Source organism: Leopardus geoffroyi, chromosome C1, assembly GCF_018350155.1.
Source record: "Leopardus geoffroyi isolate Oge1 chromosome C1, O.geoffroyi_Oge1_pat1.0, whole genome shotgun sequence".
Lineage (NCBI taxonomy): Eukaryota > Metazoa > Chordata > Mammalia > Carnivora > Felidae > Leopardus > Leopardus geoffroyi.
In genome coordinates this window covers 207,677,831-207,703,175 of record NC_059328.1, presented here as the reverse complement: position 1 = coordinate 207,703,175, position 25,345 = coordinate 207,677,831, and the positions used below count along the sequence as shown (strand labels likewise).

Sequence of the window (25,345 nt, the reverse complement as noted above, 5' to 3'; positions counted from 1 at the left end):
AACTACAATGAAGTCTTTAGAGAATGACTTTTTTATTGGCATTACAGTTCGCATGAAACACATACCCAAATTATGATGAAGCCGGAAAGGAATAAAATACGCCTAACTATACATGTGAGATACAGTAATAAAATCAAAGACTTCAGAAAAAATTTACTGGAAGACATCTAAAAAGACTTTTGACAAAAAAATGAAAAAAAAAAAAAAAGAATCACTGACATGATGAACATCTGTTTAATTTTAGGAACTCGTGATGAGGAATAAGACCTATTTCTTTACAATCTGAACAATGTCCAGCTGTGAGCATCTCTGACCTGTATCTCACTGCCTGGCTCGCAGATCTCAGGCTGCCACATGCTTGGCCAGGTAGCTGGGTAGCTTCTCTGCTCTGAAATTCCCTCCGGGTGTGGAATAGTCCCAGGGCCGGCGGTTCTCCGTGAACCCGTAGAGCTTCCGGAGCGCCACGCGAGCAGCTTCTTCTTCCGCAGCCAGCACGGTCTCCCCAGGTCCCTCCGCAATCAGCTTTCTATCACTAGACAAAATACCGAGAGTAGTCTGAAATTATCCGCGCATCATAAGACATGGGCCACAAGCCTGTTATGGTTTCTAAACCTTATTTTGGCAAGAATATCTATCAGGAGTAACACAAGAGCTTTGTATGTAGTATCTTTTGAATAGTAGGATTTTGTGCAAATTCCTTACATACAGTAGTTAGAAAAGAAATATTTACATTTCCATAGAAATAACAACTTAGTAGGTCCAATATTTTTTTTCAATTTTTTTAAATGTTTATTTATTTTTGAGAGAGAGAGAGACAGAGAGAGACACAGCACGAACAGGGATGGGGCAGAGAGAGAGGAAGACACAGAATCTGAAGCAGGCTCTAGGCTCTGAGCTGTCAGCACAGAGCCTGATGCAGGGCTTGAACTCACGAGCCACGAGATCATGACCTGAACCAAAGTCAGACGCTTAACTGACTGAGCCACCCAGGTGCACCCAATATTTTTCAAATCAAAAACCAAGGTGCATCTAGGTAAATATGGTTTTGTTCTGTTGTTGTTAGTGATGAAAGAATATATAAAAATCTTCCTACAAAAACTCAAAACTATTAAAACTAAATTCACGGAGGGCGCCTGGTGGCTCAGTCGTTAAGCATCTGACTTCGGCTCAGGTCATGATCTCATGGTTCGTGAGCTCGAGCCCTGCTTTGGGTGAACATGAGCCCGTTCTGGGTGAGTCCCACTTTTCCCTCTCTCTCTTTCTTCTCCTCCTGGGATTCTCTCTCTCTGCCCCTTGTTGACTTGTGCCCTCTTTCTCAAAAACAAAAAAAAGACTCTTCATGGAAAATTGACATCATTTTTAATTTATCTTGAACCTGTAATGTGAGGAAAAATTTTACGGAACTAAATTGTGCCTTTCTGGTTTCTCATCTAAACTTTAAAACAAATAAGATAGTAGTTCTATATATATACTTTTTTAAAGTTTTATTTATTTTGAGAGTGTGCACACGTTGAGGGGCAGAGAGAGGGAGGGAAACAGAATCCCAACCACAGAGCTTGATCTCATGAACCATGAGATCACGACCTGAGCCTAAATCAAAAGTCAGACGCTCAACTGACTGAGCTACCCCAGTTCTAGATTTTACAATAAGAGCTTTAGATCTTTAAAACTTGCTAAGATCTAAAAAAATTTATATATTATAATCCACTTTAATTTATTCCCAAAGGATACTGAAGTAGCACAGTGAACACTTAAGGCTACTGGTGTTCTATCAAAACCAAATTACAACAAAAATAGGTATTCTGCTTTACTGATATCTGTCTTACTATAACTAGCAATCTCTTCTCCAAAAGTGTAAAAAATGATCCAGCAAGGGAGGAAAGGATGTGCACTGAACAAGTGTGGTATGGATGTGCTACTTCTCAATTATCTTTAACTACTTCCTGGAAATTTCCTGACCCCAAACTGGACCTATCCAACTAAAAGAAGCATCTCTGAAAATTTCATGAACAGCAGCTCCACTCAGTAGCTTTGATTCAATATAAATTGACCTGAAAGCTAAGGAAGACTCAAATCAAAGAAAGACAAGCAGAACTGTGCAGATAAAAGAAAAACAATATGGAAGGAATTTGCTCAGAAACACTTGCTGTGGTAATAGTATGAAATGAAACAAAGCTTAATCATATAGGTTACACTTTACCATAATAATTACACACGTACATATTTGTACAAAATAAAGGATAGAGAAAATCATCTAAGTGAATTTCAACTATACAATGTTTATTTATCATGTTTCTACCTCAATGATGATGGCAATGTATCACTGTTCATTTTTTTAAAAACCATTATGCAAAATCTAGGTTTTGTCCTAGATAATAATAATAATTATTAATAATTCTACTACCTGATGACAACAATTTTAGTAACAGGGCAAACTCCTTTTTTTAAGAGATCATTCTTCAAACTTTCCATGTATCATTAAAAATCCTTTAAGAACATCACCTGTCCTAGCTGTACTATATTCCATCAGGTGTGTCTGTCATTTCCCTGTTGCTGGATACCAAAGTTATTACTAACTTTTTGCCTTATTTAAAAACTATTAGTTCGGTGCGCCTGGGTGGCGCAGTCGGTTGAGCGTCCGACTTCAGCCAGGTCACGATCTCGCGGTCCGGGAGTTCGAGCCCCGCGTCCGGCTCTGGGCTGATGGCTCAGAGCCTGGAGTTTGTTTCCGATTCTGTGTCTCCCTCTCTCTCTGACCCTCCCCCGTTCATGCTCTGTCTCTCTCTGTCCCAAAAATAAATAAACGTTGAAAAATAAAATTTAAAAAAAAAATAAAATAAAATAAAAAAAAATAAAATAAAATAAAAACTATTAGTTCAACAACTGTTTACTGACTACTATGTCTTAGGAACTGTTGTAGGTATGGGGGATAAAGGGTAAACCACAAACGAACACCTTTGTTTACACATTTTGATGTCCAGAAAGAGACACACCCAAAAGTGACAACACCAAATCAAAGAACGTGAAAAATTTAAAGACTGTTGGCGTTTTGTCAGAATTACGAAATACTGCACCACTCTGTTCTTCTGCCAGGAGTATATGAACTGCAGATAAAGGACGTGTTTAAGACTTTTCAATCTGATAAGCAGAAGTATCTCATCATTGTGCTGTGCACTTCAAGTTGAGACTTTTTACATTATCCATTTTCTCCTTTGTGATGCCTTCCATTGCCTTTAACTTAGAAAATTCTTCGTCATATAAAGATTAGGAAAACATTTACCTAACTTAATCAAGGTCGCTTATTCAATCAGTGTGAGGCAAGTCAACTGTTTACTAACAAAACTAAGACCTGTTCAACGTGGGTTGATTTATATATTTTGATGGACAGCTAAACCCTTCCTTTTCCAGTCCTAGGCTCAGCTGAAGCTGTTGTAAGTGTGGATTACGGTTCAATCGGTAACACTTTTGAATCAGAACTTTTCTTTTTCTACAGAAATAGTTAGAATAAGATGAAGTTCTTACCTCCAAGTATACAACGTATACTTGGTTAGCAAAAGCTACTATTAGCAAACCCTAGATTACTTGGCTTCCCCCAAGAATAACCAGCAGGAAAAGAAGTAGTAAATAGATAATCGTGGGAATGAGATTTTAAAAATCTTCTAATGCAGGGGCACCTGGGTGGCTCGGTCGGTTAAGCATCCGACTTTGGCTCAGGTCATGATCTCACTGCTCGTGAGTTCGAGCCCTGCATCGGGCTCTGTGCTGACAGCTCAGAGCCTGGAGCCTGCTTCGGATTCTGTGTCTCCCTCTCTCTCTGACCCTCCCCCGTTCATGCTCTGTCTCAAAAATAAATAAACGTTAAAAAAAAAAATTTTAGAAATCTTCCAATGCAATTAGAGATTATATTAAGGAATTGTGAAGTCAGTTTTTAAGGCTTCCAATCAATGTTATGAAGTTAAGATTAAAATTTTACTAACCAGTACAAGCCAACAAAAAACACAGGCAAAGCTGTGGTGCTTCCAGACTGCCTGGTAAGTCTAGATTCGGGAGCTGAAATATTCCTTTTCTTCAGTTCTTCTACCAGTAGCCCCATGGGATTTATTATCTTCCAAATCTCAAAGAGTTCTTTTCCAGTCATCTGAGTAATTAAGAAGTCCTGCGCATAAAAATATAATTTATACATTTAAATTAGTATGATGAAAATAAGGACCATAATTCAAAGTACACTTTTAAGAGAATTTAAAAACTTATTGGGAATTGAAAAAGACAAAATGTACTATTCTTTTTCATTTCTGTGTAGTTTTTCACGTAAGTTTTACTACAAAAATCATAGTTGTCGCAGACGACATGATACTCTATGTAGAAAACCCAATAGATTCCACCAAAAAATTGCTAGAACTGATACACGAATTCCGTAGTCACAGGATACAAAATCAACATATAGAAGTGTTACATTTCTATACACCAATAATGAAACAGCAGAAGGATAAATCAAGGAATCGATCCCATTTAAGATTATACTGAAAACCATCAGATATCTAGGAATAAGCCTAACCAAAGAGGTAAAAGATCTGTACTCTGAAACCCATAGAACACTTATGAAAGAAACTGAAGATGACACAAAAAAATGGAAAAACATTCCATGCTATGGGTTGGAATAACAAGCATTGTTAAAACATCTGTGCTACTCAAAGCAATGTACACATTTAATGCGATTCCTATCGAAATACCACCAGCATTTTTCACAGAACTAGAACAAATAATCCTAAAATTTGTATGGAACCACAAAAGACCCCCAAAAACAAAGCAATTCTGAAAAAGAAAAAGCTGGAAGCATCACAATTCCGGACTTCAAGCTATATTACAAAGCTGTAGTCATCACGACAATATGGTACTGACACAAAAAGAGACACACGTATCAATGGAATAGAAGAAAAAACCCAGAAATGGACCCACAACTACATGGTCAAGTAATCTTCAACAAAGCAGGAAAGAATAGCCAATGGAAAAAAGACAGTCTCTTTAACAAATGGTGTTGGGAAAACTGGACAGCAACATGCAGAAGAATGAAACTGGACCACTTTCTTACACTATACACAAAAGTTAAGTACAGGAAACAATCAAAATCCTAGAGAAGATCACAGACAGAAACCTCTTTGAATCTGGCCATAGAGACTTCTTACTAGATACATTTCTGGAGGTAAGGGAAACAAAAGTAAAAATGAACTACTGGAACCTCACAAGATAAAAAGCTTCTGGGGCGTCCGGGTGACTCAGTCGGCTAAGTGTCAGACTTCAGCTCAGGTCATGGTCTTGAGGTCCGTGAGCTCAAGCACCGCAACAGGCTCTGTGCTGACAGCTCGGAGCCTGGAGCCTGCTTCAGATTCTGTGTCTCCCTCTGTCTCTAACCCTCCCCGACTCACTCGTGCACTCGTGCACACGTACGTGCACACACGCTCTCTCTCTCAAAAATAAACATTAAAAAAATTAAAACAAAAAAGATAAAAAGCTTCCGCACAGCTAAGGAAACAATCAACAAAACTAAAAGGCAACCTTCAGAATGAGAGAAAATATTTGCAAACGACATATCTGATAAAGGGTTAGTATCCAAAATCTATAAAGAACTTACCAACAATACCCAAAACACAAATAATCCAGTTAAGAAATGGGCAGAAGACATGAACGTTTTTCCAAAGATATATACAGATGGCTAACAGTCACATGAAATGATGCTCCATATCACTCATCATCAGGGAAATACAAATCGAAACCACAATGAGATACCACCTCACGCCTGTCAGAATGGCTCACATTGACAACTCAGGCAACAGGTGACGGTGAGGATGCGGAGAAAGAGGAACCCTCTTACACTGTTGGTGGGAATGCAAACTGGTGCACCTGCTCTGGAAAACAGTGTGGAGCATCCTCAAAAAATTAAAACTATTACTACCCTACGACCCAGTAATTGTACTACTAGGTATTTACCCAAAGAATACAAAACTGCTGATGTGAAGGGGGACACCCCGATGTTTACAGCAGGACTATCAACATCAGCCGAACTATGGAGAGAGCCCAAGTGTCCCTAGATTGATGAAGATGTGGTATATATCTGCAAAGCAGTATTACTCAGACGTCAAAAACAATAAAATCTTGCCATCTGCAACAACGTGGATGGAGCTAGAGTGTATTATGCTAAGGGAAATGAGTCAGAAAAAAACAAATACCACATGATTTCACTCATATGTGGAATTTAAGAAACAAAAGAGAAGACCGTACGGGGGACAAAGAGGCAAACCATAAAACACTCTTAACTACAGAGAACTAGCTGACGGTTGCTGGAGGGGAGGTGGGGGAGATGGGTTAAATGAGGGATGGGTAGTAAGGAGGGCACTTGTCAGGATGAACACTGGGTGTCATATGTAAGCAATAAGTCACTGAATTCTACTCCTGAAACTACTATTACACTATATGTTAAATAGAATTTAAATAAAAACTTGAAGAAAAAAATAAAAATAATAGTTGAAGGTGAAATCTTATCTTAGAAATATATCTTTATCACTAAGAAAAAGATTTTTAAAGCAAATGAATTAATGAATAAATGGTAGAAACTTCAGCAGAAACTCGTTTAAGAAACTACTATGGGAGGCAGCTGGTGGCTGTTAAGTGATGCTTCAGCTCAGGTTATCATCTCAGGATACTGAGATCAAGCCGTGGGCTCTGCACTGGTTGTGGAGCCTGCTTAAGATTCTCTCTCTCCTAGAGCACCCGGGTGGCTTAGTCGGTTAAGCGTCTGACTTCAGCTCAGGTCACGATCTCAGAGTTTGTGGGTTCAAGCCCCATGTCAGGCTCTGTGCTGGCAGCCTGGAGCCTGCTTCGGATTCTGTGTCTCCCTCTCTCTCTGCCCCTCCCCTGCTCACTTTCTGTTTCTCAAAAATAAATAAATGTTAAAAAAAAACAAAACTCGGGGCGCCTGGGTGGCGCAGTCGGTTAAGCATCCGACTTCAGCCAGGTCACGATCTCGCGGTCCGGGAGTTCGAGCCCCACGTCAGGCTCTGGGCTGATGGCTCAGAGCCTGGAGCCTGTTTCCGATTCTGTGTCTCCCTCTCTCTCTGCCCCTCCCCCGTTCATGCTCTGTCTCTCTCTGTCCCAAAAATAAATAAACGTTGAAAAAAAAATTAAAAAAAAAAAAAAAAACTCTAGAGGGTAGTACTTCACTGTCTAAATTTATGATTTAAAAAAATCATTTAAATAATTTCACGTTAAGTGTCTTTTGAACCTATTTAAGACCTGATATTTTCAATTTATGAGGCTAAGAAAATTGAAAAATTATGAACAAAGAATTTTGCCAATAAAACAACTATCAATATTGACAGAAAATAAGGGGACATAAATTTTCATTAAAATACACTGCAAGTAACTCATGTTAACAAACACAGTATAGGACACCTGGCTAGCTTAGTGGGTTGAACATCCAAGTCTTGGTTTCGGGCTCAGGTCATGCCGTCACGATTCACGGGTTTAAGCCTCACATAAAGCTCTGCACTGACAGTGTGAAGTCTGCTTGAGATTGTTTCTTTCCCTCTCTCTCTGTCCCTCCCCTGCTCATGCTCTCTCTCAAAAAATAAACTTTAAAAAAAAAGATTAAAAAAACCCAGTATATAATAAAAGATGGGTAAATGGGGATACGAGGGGAGAAATTTAAAAAACACCTTAGTTCATAAAATAGTCAATTTCATTACAACACTTTCCCAAGCACCAGAACTCTATTTCAGCTTCATTAGTAAAAAATATTTATCACCTGAAACCAACATAACACTGTACATTAGTAACAATGGACTTTAAAAAAAATTTTTTTAATTTGTAAGTCCTTATTGGGGATTTTGAATTTTTTAATGTACAGTTGCCTTACGAGACACATATGTTAATTACACCTATATATGAATCCCTGGGATTATCTGCAATATAAAATAACCCAACGGTAGGGTAAGGAAAAACAATCTGAATGCCTAAGATATTAGTAGTAATATAAAAAGAAATCTAGATTTTTCTGGTGATTACCTATGCCTCCTATTTTTTCCCGATAGGTTCCGGGTCTTATTAGTTTATTATCAGAACTTTCAGTGGAAGTGGAGGTTGAATATTCCAATCTCACCTCCCCAGAACAGGGAGACAGTATGAAGACATGCTTCTAAAATGCACCTATGATCATGGAAATCTATCAAAACTCCTCCAGGTTTCTCTAGAGCAGTCTTAACAAGACCATCCACTATGTACTCAATACGCTTCCCCACACACAAGCCTGTCCTCAAGGTTTCTTCCTGGAATGTCCTTCCTAGGGGCAAGCATCACTTTCATGAACTTTCCCTAACCCTGTTATAACTGACTGTTGCCTCCTGAGTTCCCTCTGCACCTTTATAACACATCTTTGAGAGCAACGGCCACTCGAACCGCCTAATGAGCTGACTAGGACCCTGGAGGCAAGGATCGTATTCCATGTTGCTCCGGCTCCAGTGCTCAGCAAAGTGTTTAGCACACAGTAAACCACAGATCCTAGGTGGACAAATGAATGGAATAAACACAGATATTTGACCTACTTAAACAGGATCTATAAATAGAACTGTCAACAGAGTCACTACGACACAGAAAAGATGAATTTCCAAAATGGTCTCAGGACTACCTTGGGGAAATATCAAAGCAAAGTGACCAAAATTTGTTTAGACAGTTCTAAGACTCCACAGAAGCTAAAGGGACAAAGAGAATGGAAATGAAGGGAGGACTCAGTGAGGATTTCTTTAGAAAAAGCTATTATACTGGGAGAGGAGAGGGCAAAGGAGAGGATTTCCTTTTCACCTCAAGCCACGAGGACTTCAAAGAGTCCAGTGGCCTCCAAATCTGAGACGAGAAACATACAGTCACCTGGCCGCCAACACACATTCTCTGCTTACAGGCAACAGGCTGGCAGAGGCTGCCAGTAGTAGAAGCCTGCAACTCATGTCAAAGGTATAAATATCCTTGAGACCTAATGTGGAACTCACAGAAGGGATATCATTTGTAAGGGAATCCTATCCAGGAAACCGGAAGCTGATGTGGGAAAAAGAGTCAATACCCAGGTCAAGGAAGATGGCCGGAAGATTCCAGCAGGGGACACGATGCCCCGCAGAGTCTGTTTTAAACATCAACCAGACTCAGAAAGCACTGGACCAGCTGACGGCCACCAGGTCAAGTAAAAATCTTCTGTTCTCCTTTTTCCTTCTCTGAGCTCCCACTCCAGAAGGGCCGTTAATATACCTGCTTCCCAAAGGCAGAGAGGTGGCCCACCTGTTACAGGCCCTAGTTGGGGAAGGAGGAAGACGGATATGAACAAAGCCTGAATGTTGGCCAACGCAGGTATTCTTCTGTATCAAAGTGATCAAAACGAAATGATATCCCAACAGTTAAGGGATGCTGATTTCAAGGACCCGACATTCAGATGTCCAAATCAAGACTGTTTCTTGACTTAAAGTAATTGTGTGGATTTGCCATTATGTAAAGGTGACCAAAAACTCGTGCATTCATCCAATGCAGGGGATAAAAATCCTCCCAGTTAGGGGCGCCTGGGTGGCGCAGTCGGTTAAGCGTCCGACTTCAGCCAGGTCACGATCTCGCGGCCCGTGAGTTCGAGCCCCGCGTCAGGCTCTGGGCTGATGGCTCAGAGCCTGGAGCCTGTTTCCGATTCTGTGTCTCCCTCTCTCTCTGCCCCTCCCCCGTTCATGCTCTGTCTCTCTCTGTCCCAAAAATAAATAAACGTTGAAAAAAAAAAAAAAAAAAAAAAAAAATCCTCCCAGTTAAATTCTAAAAGAACAGGGGGAGTCAAGGAATCCCAATTATGTAAGTATTTTCATTAGCTAAGCTACTGGCTAACAAGGAATTAGGTATACATCACAGAGACTCAGAAATCCAAGATGTTACTACTTGTAAAACTAGAACAGCAGCCGGTGCCTCAGCACGAAGCTCCCTGACCACTCCAGGCCTTTGTTGTTTTTTTGTTTTTTTTTTTCAACGTTTATTTATTTTTTTTTTTGGGGGGGGGGGGACAGAGAGAGACAGAGCATGAACGGGGGAGGGGCAGAAAGAGAGGGAGACACAGAATCGGAAACAGGCTCCAGGCTCTGAGCCATCAGCCCAGAGCCTGACGCGGGGCTCGAACTCACGGACCGCGAGATCGTGACCTGGCTGAAGTCGGACGCTTGACCGACTGCGCCACCCAGGAGCCCCTCCAGGCCTTTGAATAGTTGGTGTCATTCATTCACTAAACACCTACTGAACATGTACCATGCAGGCACTGCCTGTGGACCTAATGATGGAAAGCTGAAGACAGGCTTGCAGTCCTGGGAACTCACAACCTAGCACTTGATATGCACCTCTGATGATGTCCTCAATAATGAGACACTACCATAAGCTTTAGGGCTTTCTCAGAATTTGGTAGGGAAAAAAACTCACATATAAGCTTCCAAGATCATATAACAAAGGAACGAATCACAAAACAGTTTTTTCAGGGGCGCCTGGGTGGCTCAGTTGGTTAAGCTCCAAGCTTCAGCTCAGGTCGTGATCTCACGGTTTGTGGGTTTGAGCCCCGAGTCAGGCTCTGTGCTGACAGCTCGGAGCCTGGAGCCTGCTTCGCATTCTGTGTCCCCCTCTCGCCCCGCCCCTTCCCCCACTTGCGCTCTCTCTCAAAAATAAACACTAAAAAAATTTTTTTTTTTAAACTTCTTTTTCTTCTGCCCACCTCATGTATGTCCCAGCCTCTGCAATCAAGCATTACCTACCCTGATGAAAAGAGCAGTCCTCTCAGGGCCACTGCTCTGCAGCAAGGCTCCAACTACTGCGAAGAAAGTCTGCTGTAAAACAGGCGGGGGAACTGGAAATTCTGCACTCAGTGTTAACTGCTCCACGGCCAAGTTTCTGGCCACGTGACATACCACTTCCTCACCAGTGAGAAAGTCAACGAGACTCTTAATGCCTTCGGTGGGCAAGTCTGGGTATGCATCCTCGAGACACTGTGTGAGGCAAGTTTTTGAAAAAGATGTCCCTTGTTCAGAGAGTTCTTGATTATCTTTAAGATTCAGAAGAACAGCTTCTTTCTCTATTCCAAGGTTTTGGCGCTTGGCCTCCTCACTTTTAATATAGCAGCTATTAACAAATGCAGTTTTGAGAAGATCTAAGGAAAAGGTCTCCTGTAACCGATGTCCAAATGCTTCTATTTCAGCATGGTAATCCCAGTTGGGCTTCTCTGAACTGAAAACAGAACAGAAGACAGTAAGAGATGGTAAAGAGAACAATAAGATGTTGGAATGATGCAAGAACTTTTCATTGGGATGCAATTTGATTGATTATGTAAAGGAAATTAAAAAAGACTGAGTTTCATTTTTTTTTTCAAAAATTTTTTAAATGTTTTTTAATTTATTTTTGAGGCAGAGAGAGACAGAGCATGAGCAGGGGAGGGGCAGAGAGAGGGGGAGACACAGAACCCGATGTGAGTTCCAGGCTCTAAGCTATCAGCACAGAGCCAGATGCAGGGCTCGAACTCACGGAGTGTGAGATCATGACCTGAGCTGAAGTCGGACGCTCAACCGACTGAGCCACCCAGGCGCCCCACAGACTGAGTTTCATTTTAACACAAGGCTTTGATTTTCTAAAAGTTAAAACTTAAGTCAGATGAGTACTTGTGGTTCTTTGCTATATTCACTGGTGCACCCATTTTCCCTTTGAGCCAATGTTAAAGATGTTCTTCAACGTCAGAGACTGAGCCATTACCCTACCTTTTAGAGTCCTCATTTCTCCTATAACCACAGAATTATGTTTTATACCCAGGTATGAAATACACATTATAATTTCACAGGTTCAAGATATAAACAATAAGTACATTATATTCAGCTCTTATTTTATCAAGTTTTACAAACACCCATTTAAATTAGCAACTAAATACTCTACTATCATAGTAAGTAGGTTAAAAGTTCGTGATCGTTCCCAGGAATGACTACAAGGTCTTTCTAAAGAGACACTAAAACCAAAATAAAACTCTTTTAAGTAAAAAAGGATAGGAGGGATGCCTGGGTGGCTCAGTTAGTTAAACGTCTGAAGCCTGCCTGGGATTCTCTCTCTCTCCCCTCCCTCTCTGCCTCTACCCTGCTTACTCTCTCTCAAAATAAGTAAACTTAAAAAAATTGTTTTTAAAATAGGAAAAGCTAAAGATTTTGGCTATAAGTCATAAAATGTATATAACCTATATAATGCTTAGTTTCTTCCAACTATAAAAGCTTAACATGACTAACCTCACAATAATCAAAGAAATGTGAATTAAGAAGAGGTAACTATTTTTTTGCCTATTAGGAAAAGAACTTAATATTGTTTTGAAAGAATAGAAGAATATGAACTTCTCTTCCTACTGATCTGTGTTTAAATTGGTTCACCTTTCGGGGGGGGGGGGGCAATATTAAAGCCGCTATGAAATTTCATACTTAATTCCAAAGGAGTAGTAACTTCCAAACTAGTCACTGCTGTAATAGCAATAATATGGAACTCAAATACCTACAAATGGAAGTCGTGCACACTGCCACGACTGCATGTCAAAGACACCTTATCAGAGACAAGAAGATCCAAGACCTCACGTGTAGCAGATCTCAGGTGGCGCTACCTGTGACTTTCTCTACCAGACCACTGGACTTCTCTGCCAAGCTACTGCCAGACACTATTGCAACAAGACTAAGAACAAACAAGATAAATTAGGGCAAAAAAAAAAAAAAAAAAAAAACCCAAAACCCCTAAAGCTCAACTGTTACTGTTTTCCTTTTATTCTGGCAAGTGGACTTGTGCATACACTTAAGTTCGCTCTTGCAACGCTGTGGAACGCTTTCATCCTTCTTATCCGTACCCAAGAATTCCCAGCCATTGCAACACAGGGTCTACAACCCCCCAGGCCCGCATAAAGGTTACACTCGGGAGGCCTCATTTCTCACAACTCGCGGTTGATAGGATCGAAGGGAGAGTGCCGCGGCGCCCCAAGGCAGAAATCCATTCCCTGGGCCTCAGTCCACGCGTCCACGTTCCACCGGTGCCTCTACCACACGTGTCCCAGGCTCAGGCCAGGCGCGCTTTAGCGAGGAGCCACCCTCCTCGCCGCCGCCGCCCGGTCCCCCACCGCCAACCCGACCCCTTCCGAGGCGGCTCCTACCGGCGCACGGGCGGCGGCGGGCACCGGAGCAGGCGCCAGCGCTCTAACTCTTTCTGGAAGCGGAAGGCGGCGCGGAATCCCTTCTTCACGCCCCGAACAGGCGGGACGAAAGTGGGGGCGGCCGGGGCCAGGAGGCAGCGAGGCCCCCGCAACAGCAGCCTCCCCAGGCCGGATGCCATTGCTGGGGGGAAAAAAAAAAAAAACTCAACGGAGGGCGGAAGGAAAAAAGCCGGAACGGTGCCTCGGTAACACAGCCCCCGGACTCGGACTCGGAGAGCGAAACCGGGGCGGGGCTAGTACGCAGGGGGCGGGGCGGCTGCCGTTGAGTGTTTACTGCGCATGTGCGAGCTCTAGTTCCTGCCCTAGGGTTTACTCGCGGGGGATCCTGGATTGAGAGGCATTTGGCTCCAAAAATTCGTGGAAGCTGCTTCCCTCTGACGGTTGCTTTCTTGGTCCTTCCTTTCTCATTAACGCAAAAACCTGGTTCACTCTCAGTTTGAAGAAGAAACTTAAAGTCTCAGAAAAACCCATTCCTTGTCAATATATATTTAGTCCTAAGAGTTACAGACCATCAATCCAGCCACTATTTATGAACAAATATTTACCCAAAGCGTCTCCAAAAGCCTTTGTTTCAGGAGCCCTCCACTAAGGGATTTTGACTTAACCAAAATTTAAATTTCTAACAGTACAAACTTTTTAAAGCATAAAAAAAAAAAAAAAAGGATTGGGAAAAAAATGCATCAAAATGGAACAATGGAATTATGTCTTTTCTCCCTTATCTTCTCTTTGGCAGTATTGTTATATTGCTTTCCTACCAAAAGGTTAATATAAATGTTAATCTAATATTAATTCACAAAGGAAGACTTTTCTGAATTTCCAAGTTTGAGTTGCCTGCTGAACATCTAGATCCCCAAAGGGCAGGCACCTCTTTCTGTGGTCTCTCTATTTGTTAATGGCATCAGTGTCTCCCTCCCTTGCCCGCCCCCCCCCCCCCCCCAGTAACCCAGATTGGGCTCCGATGTTTTCAGTTATTTCTATTTCCACGAACACCCTCTTTTGTCCAGGAGCCAAGTCCTTTTTCAATTTATTTCCACAGCAGCTACCTGATGGCTATCCTTACCTCCTTACCAGGCCTTGCACCTTCCTTTCTTCACCTTCATTCATCTCCCTGAAACACAGACCCAGGCACGCCACTACTTAACTCAAGAATCTCTAATATTAGGCTGTGATAAGGATTCTCCCCTTGACCAAACTATAGTCAGGATCCCCTAAGCCCTCTTCTCAACTAGGCTTCAACCTTAGGCTTCATTGTCTTTGTTAGGCCTGCATAGCCCACTTTCAGCAAGAATCCTGAGTCAGTTCAGGAAGAATTCCACACCTTCACTATCTTGATCACCCTTGATAGCTAATCAAATTCATCACCTGCCACTCTCCCCACGTTATACCTGATCACCCTGGCCTGCCTTCAGAAGAATCCTGTCAAGAATCCCCCCCCCCCCCCAGCCCTGCCTTTACCCTTGATGTTTCCACTTAGTTTAATGTTCATGGACACTTCCTAGCCCCCTTGGGTATAAATTCCCACTGGTCCATGCTGTATTTGGAATTGAGCTGAATTCTACATACAGGTTTCTTTTCCCTTATTGCAATAGTTCCCAAGTAAAATCTGTCTTTAACTATTGTCTAGCTCTTGTTTTTCTTTGGCAGATCATACAACTCAATTTGGGGTCTCTTAACCTTTCAAGAGGGAAAGTCTGAATGGTTCATCATAGCCTATAAAAGCGTTCTCTTTGGGGAGGGAGAGAGGAAACGGGGGTTGGCACGTATCATAAAACAAGCTGATGGATTTTTGGGTGAAGCAAATTCTCTCAGAAGGGATGAGAGAAAATCATGGTTGGTCTTTGTGTTTCAATAATTTACACTGCATGTGAACAAAATTCACTGAACATTAGTCAAATACATGGGTTAGAAGAAAGCACAGGAACTATTATTTCTGTAACAGTCCATTTACTGGGAGAAATTATCTAGTAATCTAGTTGGAGCAAATAATGTTATGTTAATAGGACGGGTCTTTGAGAGTTTCTCAGTAAATACAACAATGAGAACGTAATATACAAAGCAAAAATGTAAGGTCTCAAGAAGCTTTTCCCACTAACTCACGGAGTTGAGGTATTAAGCAGTTTTTAAAATTCATTCATGAATTTGTTTATTCAATAAACATATGCTAATGGGACTACTTGGTTCTAGGACCCAGGCTCAGAAAACAGACCCCACCCAGGGCTGCCTGATACACTTCATTTATGTCCCTTCAAATCCCAAAGTTATGTGTTCAGTCCAGACTTCTCTGCTACCCAGTTGTGTATATACAAAACTCCTGCGCATGATCGTCTCCTAACAACCCCAAATGGACATGTCAAGCTTCATACATCCAAAACTGAACTCCCCATCTTCTTGCCCAAACATTTTCCCCAGATCGGTAAAAGGCAACTCAATTTCTTCAGTTTGTTATCCCACACACCCCGGTGTCATTCCTGATTCCTCTTTCTTTCATACCCCATATCCAACAAAGTTCATTGGTTCCACCTTCCAGAAATGTCTAGACTCTATTGTCTTCTCACCGCCTGCACTCTGTTCCAAGCCATCACTGTCTCTCGACTGCCTTATTTGATTAGCTCCCCGACTGACACCCTTGCCTTTTAAGACTGAAGGCAGATCAAGGTAGTTTTCTGCACTCAAAATCCTCCACTGGCATCCCATCTCACTTAAAGTAAAAGCCAAACTCCTGACCATGGCCTCCAGGGGAGACGTTATCTGTCCAGTGGCCCTTCTTCCTCATCTCTCTGTACCCCTCACTCACTCTGCTCCAGCCACACTGGCTGCCTTGCCGGCCCTAGAAATTCCCAGGCATGCTCTCACCTCAGGGCCTTAGCACTTGCTGTGCCCTTTTGCAGGAGAGGACTTCTTCCATACTTCTGCCTGTTTTACTCCCTGTTCTCCTTCTCGGCTCAAACATCACCCTCTCCGTGAGGCCTTCCCTTGGGTTGCATTCTCTGGAAGCAGACACTGAGACAGAGATTGGTGTGCGGGATATTTATTAGGAATCCACATCTATGAAGAGAGGCGGATGTAACAGGATTAGGTAGAAGTCGGCTGCAATACAGGCCTGACAAATTCTCATCCAACCCATGAGAGAGCTCTGGAGCAAGTTCTGCCTATCAGTGTGTCCCACACTGGACAGAAATAGCCAGCCCTCTATACTCCTCTCTCATTTAGTTACAGAATTCGGCTGCCCCGTGAAGGGCATGGTCAAGCCTTGGTGGCTCTCTGCAGCTGAGGCAAACCCTGAAGGAGCTGAAAGCTAGAGAGCGTCTGCGGCCCGCCTTCCTTCTATGAAGGTGGATCTATGCAACATATCTTGGAATGTTCCACGCCATCCTGTTTAAAATTTCCATACCCTCTATCACCCCTATCACTGTTCAGTTTTATTTTTTTCACAGCCCTTAACGTCATCTAATATGCTATGTCATCTAGTTATTTCTGTTGTTTATCATCCGGTTCTTTCATTGGAATCTAAGTTCTAATGGTAGAGCAACCTTTGTGTCTTTGGAGCACAGCTACATTTAGAATGGTGTCTGGGTCATAGCACGCACTCAATAAATGTTTGTTGTTTGAAAAAAGTTGTTCAGTCTAGTCATCACACTGTAAAAGCCTTGCAAGAACCGTGTCTTACTCATCTTGTCAGAATATGGTGCTTAGTCGGTATACAATGCATGTTTGTTGGATAAATAAATCCATGAATAAATGTTATTAACTTCATGTAAGAAAGTACTCGTACAGCACAGTCCAATAGAAATACCAGGTGAAGCACATATGTGATTTAAAATCTATTAGCTGTATTAAATATAGTGACCTTAACTTTTTAAATATCTAACTCAATGTATCTAAATTTTATCATTTCGACATGTAATCAACATAAAATTTATTAATGAAATCCCTTATTTTCTTTGTGTTGTTTTGTACTAAGTCTTTAAAATTCGGTGTGTATTTTGAACTCATACCATAACTCAGTTTGGACTAGCCACATTGGAAGTGCTGGCTAGCCATGGGTACGGTACATCTCTAGTGCATGTTTGCACTAGAGTCTGCAGTTCATGGGTCAGAATAATATGGGGGGGAGTGTGAGTTGGAGAGGGGAGGTCTTGGGAGTCAATGATTTTCTGGGTCCCCATCATGACTGTAACTTAGCAGCTCTTGATGTGCTCTAGCCAAAAGCCACCAGGAACGCACCTGTACTTGATCACGTTGGGTTGGTTGCTAACTGGCAGGAGAAGGCATATCGTGGGAATTATGCGGCCTTAGTGATAGAACTTACTGTAGGATTTAGGTTTGTGTTCGGTGATTTTAGGGAGGATTTAAGAAAGAAGGGCTATCCTCTGGACTGGACTGGATTCTGTCAGGAAATGGGGGTCATTCTATGATTGGAGCTTTTACTAAATCTTGGCTAGAGGAAGGAAGACTAGGCAGAGGCTAAAGCTGGAACTAACTGGTAAAGAAACAGGAGTCACTCTTGTTAGCCAGCATAGAGGGATGTTTGTTCATTTGTGTGGTTTGGACAATTTCATGTTTTGGCTATGTTTATATATGATTACGGAGTGGCATTGTTTGGTGTTTATGTTCCGCAGGAAGCAGCTGTCAGCGCTGGGCCAGCTCCCGGCAGCACTGACATCTGGATCACAGGACCACGCCATCTCCTGGAGTTTCTCTTTCTAATAGCCTTGCGCCTTAAAGCAAGTGATTTAACTTCTTCGTGGTCCAGTTTTCTCACGGCTACAAAGAGAATACAAGAGCTCCATCTCTCCATCTCTTAAAGTTGTTATCAGCACTAAATAAGATAATCCGTGTCAGGAAATGGGGATAGTGCCTGGTATAGAGTCACCACTCAATGAGTGTCACCGACTGTCTTTCGAGGATTCTAAAAATGGCACTGTATTTTTTCACGCTTGCCACATCTTCGAAATCTTCCAAACAATGGCTTCTAAGAAGAAACACGACGTAGTATCATTATTTCCAGAAGGCTCTGGTTTGGGGGACAGTCCCCTCCAATGGCTCAATCCACTCCTGGGTGAATGAATGCCTTTACCTTTCAACCTTTGTCACTTTCCCACTTGTTGGGAGACGGCCTCCGGGGCTCTCTCCCGGCTTCGGAGTTTTCGGCTGCGCGGCTTCCCCAGGCAATACGGGTGCGGGCGGCAGCACTCGGGAGCTTACGGCGGCGCGGCGCCCACGCGGCCCCGGGAGCCCGAGCGGAACCGGCGCGTCCCCGCCCGCCCGGCCGTCAGCTGATGGGCTTCCCGCCCGGGAGGCCGCTGCCGCCGCCGCCGTCGTGCGAACATGGCGGCCGAGATCCACTCCAGGCCGCAGAGCAGCCGCCCGGTGCTGCTGAGCAAGATCGAGGGGCACCAGGACGCCGTCACGGCCGCGCTTCTCATCCCCAAGGAGGACGGCGTCATCACGGCCAGCGAGGACAGGTAGGGCCGGCGGGTAGTGCGCCGGCGGAGGCGCGACGGGGGCGGCCCGTACTCCAGCCGGCGGCAGGGTGTGGGGATCGTGGGGTCGGCGGCCTCGTCCCTCTCCGGGAGGGGGCGTCCTCGGCCCCCGGGACCTCGCCGCGCCCCTCCGGTCTGGGACCTTCACTGCACCCCTCTAGCTCGGGACCACGGTCTCACCGCCCCCTCCAGCGGGGGACCTCCTTTCGCGGTCCCATAGCGCCCTTCCAACCGAGGACCCCTGTCCCAATGCGCCCCTTCAGTCAGTGACCCCCACCGCGCCATTCTAGCCCAGGATCCACGCCCCTTCCAGCTCGGGACCCCGGACCCTCCGTGCCCATTCCAGCCGGCGACTCCCTCCCGCCGCGCCCCTCCATAGGGGTGCCCCCTTCCCGTCGCGCCTCTCCCGTCGGTGACCCCCACCTCTCCTGTCTAGCCCGGGACCCCCGTCCCCGCCTCTCCTTTGTGGGGTTTTGCTTGCCCCTCGAAAGCGTCGCGACCTCTGGGGGATTTCTTGGCCTTCCGCAGTCAGTTTCAAACCTCTGAGCCAGGAGTATTGGAGGCAGGTGACCGCGGGTCCTGCTGCGAAGGATTCCCTTCTCTCAGCAAACCTCCAGGAGCATTCACTGTCTCCCTTCTGCTTCACAGCTGCTGGGACCCGCTGAACTCTATTTACTACATTGTTTTGTTTTTCTTTCCTAAAAGAGACTTATTTTTTAAAAGGTTGGGTGCTTTTATTTTAAAGAAAAATGTGTTTTCCACTATTAACAGAAACCCAGTATCACCTGCCATAAAGAATTAAACTAATGACTAGAGTATGTTGTCCTGTGTGCACCTGAAGTCATCTCATTCTTGTACTAAGACAACTGGCATTGAAGAATGCCCTTCACACATTTGGGAAACACTGATCTGGTGCGATTTTGTCATTTTACCCAAGAGGAAGTTGAGGCCCTAGGAAAGCCCCAGAGATACTGCTGAAGCCAGAAATGTAACCCAGGACTCTTACCTTTTTGGTCTGCCCAGGGCTGTGCGATTGGATTGGAGAGATATGGTTTGTTTTAAAACTTTTGTTTTTCAAACCCTGAAAGTTTAGGTTTGTGGCTTTACAATAGGAATTTGGAAGAAATGACGGATGTTTGCTGAGTGAAATTGTGTTTCCTTGCTACAATGAGTGCTCTTAAATGGTGATATTCCAGAAGCCAAAAGGCTTTCTGGAAATGGAAGGTACTGTTCTTTGCTTAGAGCTGACAGCTTTTTGTAGTCCTATCTTTTGAAGTAAGTAACATCTGAGGGCCTGTTCTGGGCACAGAAAACTTGAAGCCTCCTGGGTTGCCTAGTTGACCTTTGTATTTTGCTTTTCGAGTCTGGTTATTATGAGCAGGCAATAGCCTCTCCTGGCTTGTATAACGTAGCCAACCTCAGAGGAGGTGGGGAGTGATTGCAAAAGACCTGGGTGTTGGTGTGCAGAGGCAGGCAGGGAATGGGAGAGAGGGAGCCACAGGGAGACGAAGGGAATGTGAAAAAAAGGCAAAGGGCACAAGAATGATATTTGCGTGATAATCAACTTAGATGCAGACATTTCATGAAACTTAGCTATTTTATTCAGTAAAATATCTTATCCATGACTCATGCATGTTGGGTAAATTGCTGAATATTTGAGATTACTGGCCGGGAGCAGTGCTGATAAATGTTTTATGGAAAGTGATTACTTAGCTGCTCTGGGACTGAAATGTTCTGGGGGGAGCCTTAGATCAGCTCTTTTTTTAATTTTTTTTTTTTTTTTTTTTTTTTAACTCGGACACAGCAAGGCCTTTGCTGATGACCGGACCAGGTGAAGGTTGTTAGAGCCTTGTGTTTCTAATTTGTGTTTCAGGCCATGGAGCTTTCTTGAAGGTAGGACGTTTCTTAGCAGGTGCCTTTATGAGATTTATGAAAGCACGTGGCTATGGGTTTTTGTTGTTGTTGGATGTGGGGGTCTGTCTTTACATTGTCATAAATAGGTGTCTTACTGTTCAATCATTTATTCATTCATGCATTCATATATTTAGAAATACTGTACCTATTGAGTGCCAGGCTCTGGGGAATACAACAGGGATCAAAAGCCACAGCACTTGCCCTCCTAACTTCTGATTTCATTGATTTTTATGGCCCTTGACCCGCTGAAACCAGCATATGGAGGAAACAGAACACTGACCGCCCTTATTTATCAAACAAGCACTTATTAGACACTTACTGTGTGCTGGACCTGTAGTGTAGCCAAAATCTCTGCTTCCAAAGGACTGGACAGACTGGTTGAAGAGATGCCCTGTGCTCTCGGCTTCTAGGGTGTTGGGGAGACACAGAGGAAAGAGTGTCCCTGAGGGCCAGAGTTCAAGGAAAGTCTCCTAGAGGAGATGTCACTGGATAGAGAAGTGGGCTGTGTGAAGGGAGGAGGACACACATCCCTGTTCCAGGCAGATGGAAAGAACAGGAGGGAATAAAGAACCACCGTCACTTCTAGGTGACCGGAGCAAAGTGGGGATGAGTGGCCATGGCAGGAGAGAGTACTGAGAGCTGGACGGTCCTAGTGTCCCGTTTTGGAAGGGCCTTCTTTGTATGCCACTGTTAGGAATTTGACCTTAGTTCGTAGCTAGTGAGGAACCATCAAAGACTTCAAAGCAAGCGACGTGATCAGAATTTGTACATTGGAAATAACAATAGCTAACCTTTTAAAAGTCCCTTCTCTCTGGGTGGGGAGGGGGAGAGGGAGAGCAACCACAAGGATTGATGGAGGGAGAGGGATGGGAGGTGGGCTAGATGGGTTTGTGATGGGCACTGGGTGTTGTGTGTGAGTGATGAATCACTGATTTCTACTCCTGAAGCCATTGTTGTGCTGTATGTTAATGAACTAAAATTTAAATTAAAAAAAAAAAAAAAAGTTCCTCTCTCTGTTGGTACAGAATTGAACCCATGTATTCGGAGGCATCCAGTCCTCACGTCTCCCCTTGAGGTGGGTACTACAGTCACTTCCCTCATCAGGAGCTCCACAGTTCAATACATTCTAAAAGTCAAAAGTGGTTTCTGGGGGCGCCTGGGTGGTGTAGTCGGTTAAGCGTCCGACTTCAGCCAGGTCACGATCTCGCGGTCCGTGAGTTCGAGCCCCGCGTCGGGCTCTGGGCTGATGGCTCAGAGCCTGGAGCCTGTTTCCGATTCTGTGTCTCCCTCTCTCTCTGCCCCTCGCCTGTTCACGCTCTGTCTCTCTCTGTCCCAAAAATAAATAATAAACGTTGAAAAAAAAAAAAAAAGTGGTTTCTGTTTGTAAACTGGGCCCGAAAACTCACTGGTGCTACCACTTGAATAGATGAGACCGTTTGCAATCTTGATTTATCCCATGCCGTGTGAGTGTCCCTTTGTTTTCCCGGGGAAACAGCAGTGCATGTCCCTTGCAGGTGCTACCCCGGGCCCTGCTGGGAGCCTCCGAGAACACATAGGGTATGCACCCTACCGCGGAGGGCTTTTGAGTTTCGAAAACTCGTTCTCAGTGAGGGGTGACTTTGCCGGCCAGGGGACATTTGGCAATATCTGGAGACATTTCAGTTGTCACGACTGTAGGGGGGTATTGCTGGCATCTGGTGGGTAGAGGCCAGAGATGACGCGCCACACCTTGTAATGCACGAGGCGGCACCTCGCAGAAAGAATTCCCGGCTCCAGACGTCCGCGGTGCCGTGGCTGAGATACCCTGGTTTAGGCGTAATGTACTTACTTATCTGCTCTCTCTAGACAGTGGTTCTCAAACTTGAGCATGTATCAGAATCAAATGGAGGCCTTGTTAAAAGACAGAGAGCTGGGCCCTGCCCCAGAGATTCTGCTTCAGCAAGGCTGCGCTGGGGCCCGAGAGTTTGCCTCTCTTCCACGTTCCCAGTGCTGTTTTTGCTGCTGGCCCAGGAACCCCACTTTGAGAACCCCGGTTCTGCAAGTTCCGGGTCACGGTGCTTGCTTGTGTAGGCCCACTGGGAGGGAACACTGTTTATACCTTGTCTGTCCTCTTTTACGTTAGTTTCTGGGATATATTTGCCTGGAGTCATTTGTTACATGCACGAGTTTATTTCCCATTAAAACCAAACTGTGTATATGCCAAAGCTAATGCGAACAGTCCACTCAGAGTATTAAACCGGTGTGGGATACCGAGCTTAATTCCATCATGCTGGGGTCACCCACCGGTCATGGTTTTGGCAGAAACATTCGGGGTTACTGGGCCGCAAAGGGTTAACAGAAAACGGCCCTACTCTTTTGTATGCATTCATGTAGATTTTGTTACAGTGGTAATTACCCTAAACTCTTCAGTTTCCAGTTGCCTGCACTTTGGAACGGGCAGTTTTTGAGCATGCAAAACAGAAGAATGATACATGCGTGGACTTTACAAAGAAAAATTCCTCAGTGAATAAAGTATGATTGTCTCTCTAGTCGGGGAAACTGTAAAAATAAAAGCAATAACCTGAGCGGTGAGTTGAAGGGCTTGAGCTACAGCAGTCATTTTCCTGAGAGTGGAAACAGAAAATGAGACTGCTTTCAGAATAGAACTGCAATGTGGTGAGACAGCAAAAACCCATTCCCTGGACCCACTGGCCTCTGGAACTGTTTTGCTGTGGACTGCATCAAAAATTTAGAGTCAGTTGGAGGATAGAATTAAAAGAAAAAAACCTTTGTGATAAAACCTTAGAAATAAGTTAGGGCTGTGGTTCTGAGGTCTTCAATTTTGGGAAACAGTTGGAGGATGAGCTTGCTTATGCTATTGTTGCATCAGGGGCCTGGAGGCCACGATTGATTTCCTGGAGAAGAAATTTTGCTTGGCCTAAGTCAAACAAAGGCAGAGCTCCCGTGTTGTGAAATATTTTAGGATGTTGCGCTTAGGCTGGTAAACGATAACAATGACAGAAAACCAACTCGTAGCATATTTTTGGTGGCATCTTCTTTTCTTGTTATTGTTATGCCAGCTGTTTAATATGTGTATTTCCTTTTAGGCATTTCTAAGACTGAAAAGATGGTTTGAGGGAAAGAGTGTATCTTTACTAACTGTTCATGCAGAAACAATTTCGAATAAACCACTTGATTTTTAAGTGTTATGCTTAGGAGAAAACCTGGCATAGCCGGAAGTTGTTAGCCTGTACAGATAACCAGGGCGTTAACTGCTGTGTTTTTGTTGTCATGCAGTGCCTAAAAGTAGACTCTTTGATTTGTGTTAGAAAATAAAAGCAAGAAGTGAGAAGGGAAGAAGCATTTATTCCTCTCTCGTTACAGTGGCCCTTCTTTGTGACGCTCATTTTCTTTTTATAGCATAGTTAAGAACAGATTCTGGATCCAGAACGCCAGAGTTTGAATCCCAGCCGTGTGACCTTGTGCAGGTTACTTATTCTTTCTGTGCCATAGTTTTCTCATCTGCAAAATGGGAATAGTATCTACCGCACAGTTTTGTGAGATTTAGATGAATTAGTATGCAAAGTACACTGAACAGTGCCCAGCACAGAGAAAGCACCATATATATGTTGGCTGTTATTTCCCATTTAATTACTTTAATCTCATCAAAAGCTAAAGATATCTGCTTACTGTGTGTGTGTGTGTGTGTGTGTGTGAATAAAATAGTTTTTCCTGTATAAATAAAGCAATACCATTTTCGGCGTGACTTACAAACCTAAGTTCTTGTAACAGTCTTTGAGTTGCGCCTTCTCATCATTTCCATATTTGGTCATTTACAAGTCATGTCAGTCATTAGTTTTTCCTCACAAAATCTTTGCCCTGCTGTGTTTGGGGGCCCCAAGATCACCCCCTCGGTTCGATGATTCACTAGGAGATGGTTGTCCTCATGGCCATGATTTATTACAAAGGACACAAAACGGAATCAGTGAAAGGAAAGGAATGGTTGAAGTCCAGAGGAAATCAGAGTCACCTCCCATGAGTCCTTGCCCTGTGGAGTCACACAGGAAGTACTCCTGTGTTATGTCCACATCTGTAAAATATTGTCTACCAGGAAGCTCATTAGAGACTCAGGACCCACTGCTTTTATTGGGGGCTGGCCGTAGCACTTGACAAAATTCTAGACTCACAGAAGGAAAGCAGGCATGCCGTGGTCTGTCAGATGTTAGTATGAGTGAATCACTAAACAGACCTGGTAGGAATAAAGCATGGAACAGAATTGGAAACCAGGCTACTCTTCCTAGTTCCTCAAACTGTGCTTCTCTGGGGTGAGTTTAACCCTGTGTTTCAAGACTAGGCTGGGGATAGAGTTTGAACTTTTTCTTTTTTTTTGGAAGTTAAGAAAGCTTTGCACAGCCCCTAAATTGACTGCATCCTGCCTGGATTGCTCCTGTTCCTAGAGGTTCTGATGGCTTTTAGTCTTCTTGATAGCACAGAGGTCACAAGAAATCATCTCGATGCTAATAGTGAACAGGTAACAGCAGGAGTGGTTCCTCGAGTGAAAAAGAAAATACCCGCAGTTAGAAAAGCAGCCATCTGGCTTCTGGAGAAGCGTTCTTCCCTCAGGAGCCTGGGGAGATGCCACACAAGGGGCCTCCCTCTTGGGATAGAGATCTGCCTGTGACAAAATCAGGAGTCATCA

At 43.8% G+C, this 25,345-nt stretch overlaps 2 protein-coding genes across 3 annotated transcripts in view; one reads left to right on the top strand and one right to left on the bottom strand.

The window, feature by feature from the left end:
• Positions 1-15: 15 nt before the first annotated feature.
• On the bottom strand, positions 16-13,489 carry MRPL44 (mitochondrial ribosomal protein L44). The gene is made up of 4 exons (XM_045481461.1): positions 13,211-13,489; positions 10,806-11,274; positions 3,978-4,156; positions 16-532 (listed from the first exon to the last, which is right to left on the bottom strand). The coding sequence occupies exons 1-4, from the start codon at positions 13,387-13,389 to the stop codon at positions 343-345; spliced, it is 1,017 nt and encodes a 338-aa protein (XP_045337417.1). The 5' UTR covers positions 13,390-13,489; the 3' UTR covers positions 16-342.
• A 4,977-nt stretch (positions 13,490-18,466) lies between these two features.
• WDFY1 (WD repeat and FYVE domain containing 1) overlaps positions 18,467-25,345 on the top strand; it is a 46,164-nt gene continuing 39,285 nt past the window's right edge. The window contains exon 1 of one of the 2 annotated variants that reach the window (XM_045481459.1): positions 18,467-18,735. In XM_045481459.1, the coding sequence (XP_045337415.1) occupies positions 18,599-18,735 (137 nt within the window). In that variant the 5' untranslated portion in view covers positions 18,467-18,598. The remainder of the gene's footprint in view (positions 18,736-25,345) is intronic. The other variant, XM_045481460.1, reaches the window with a different exon arrangement.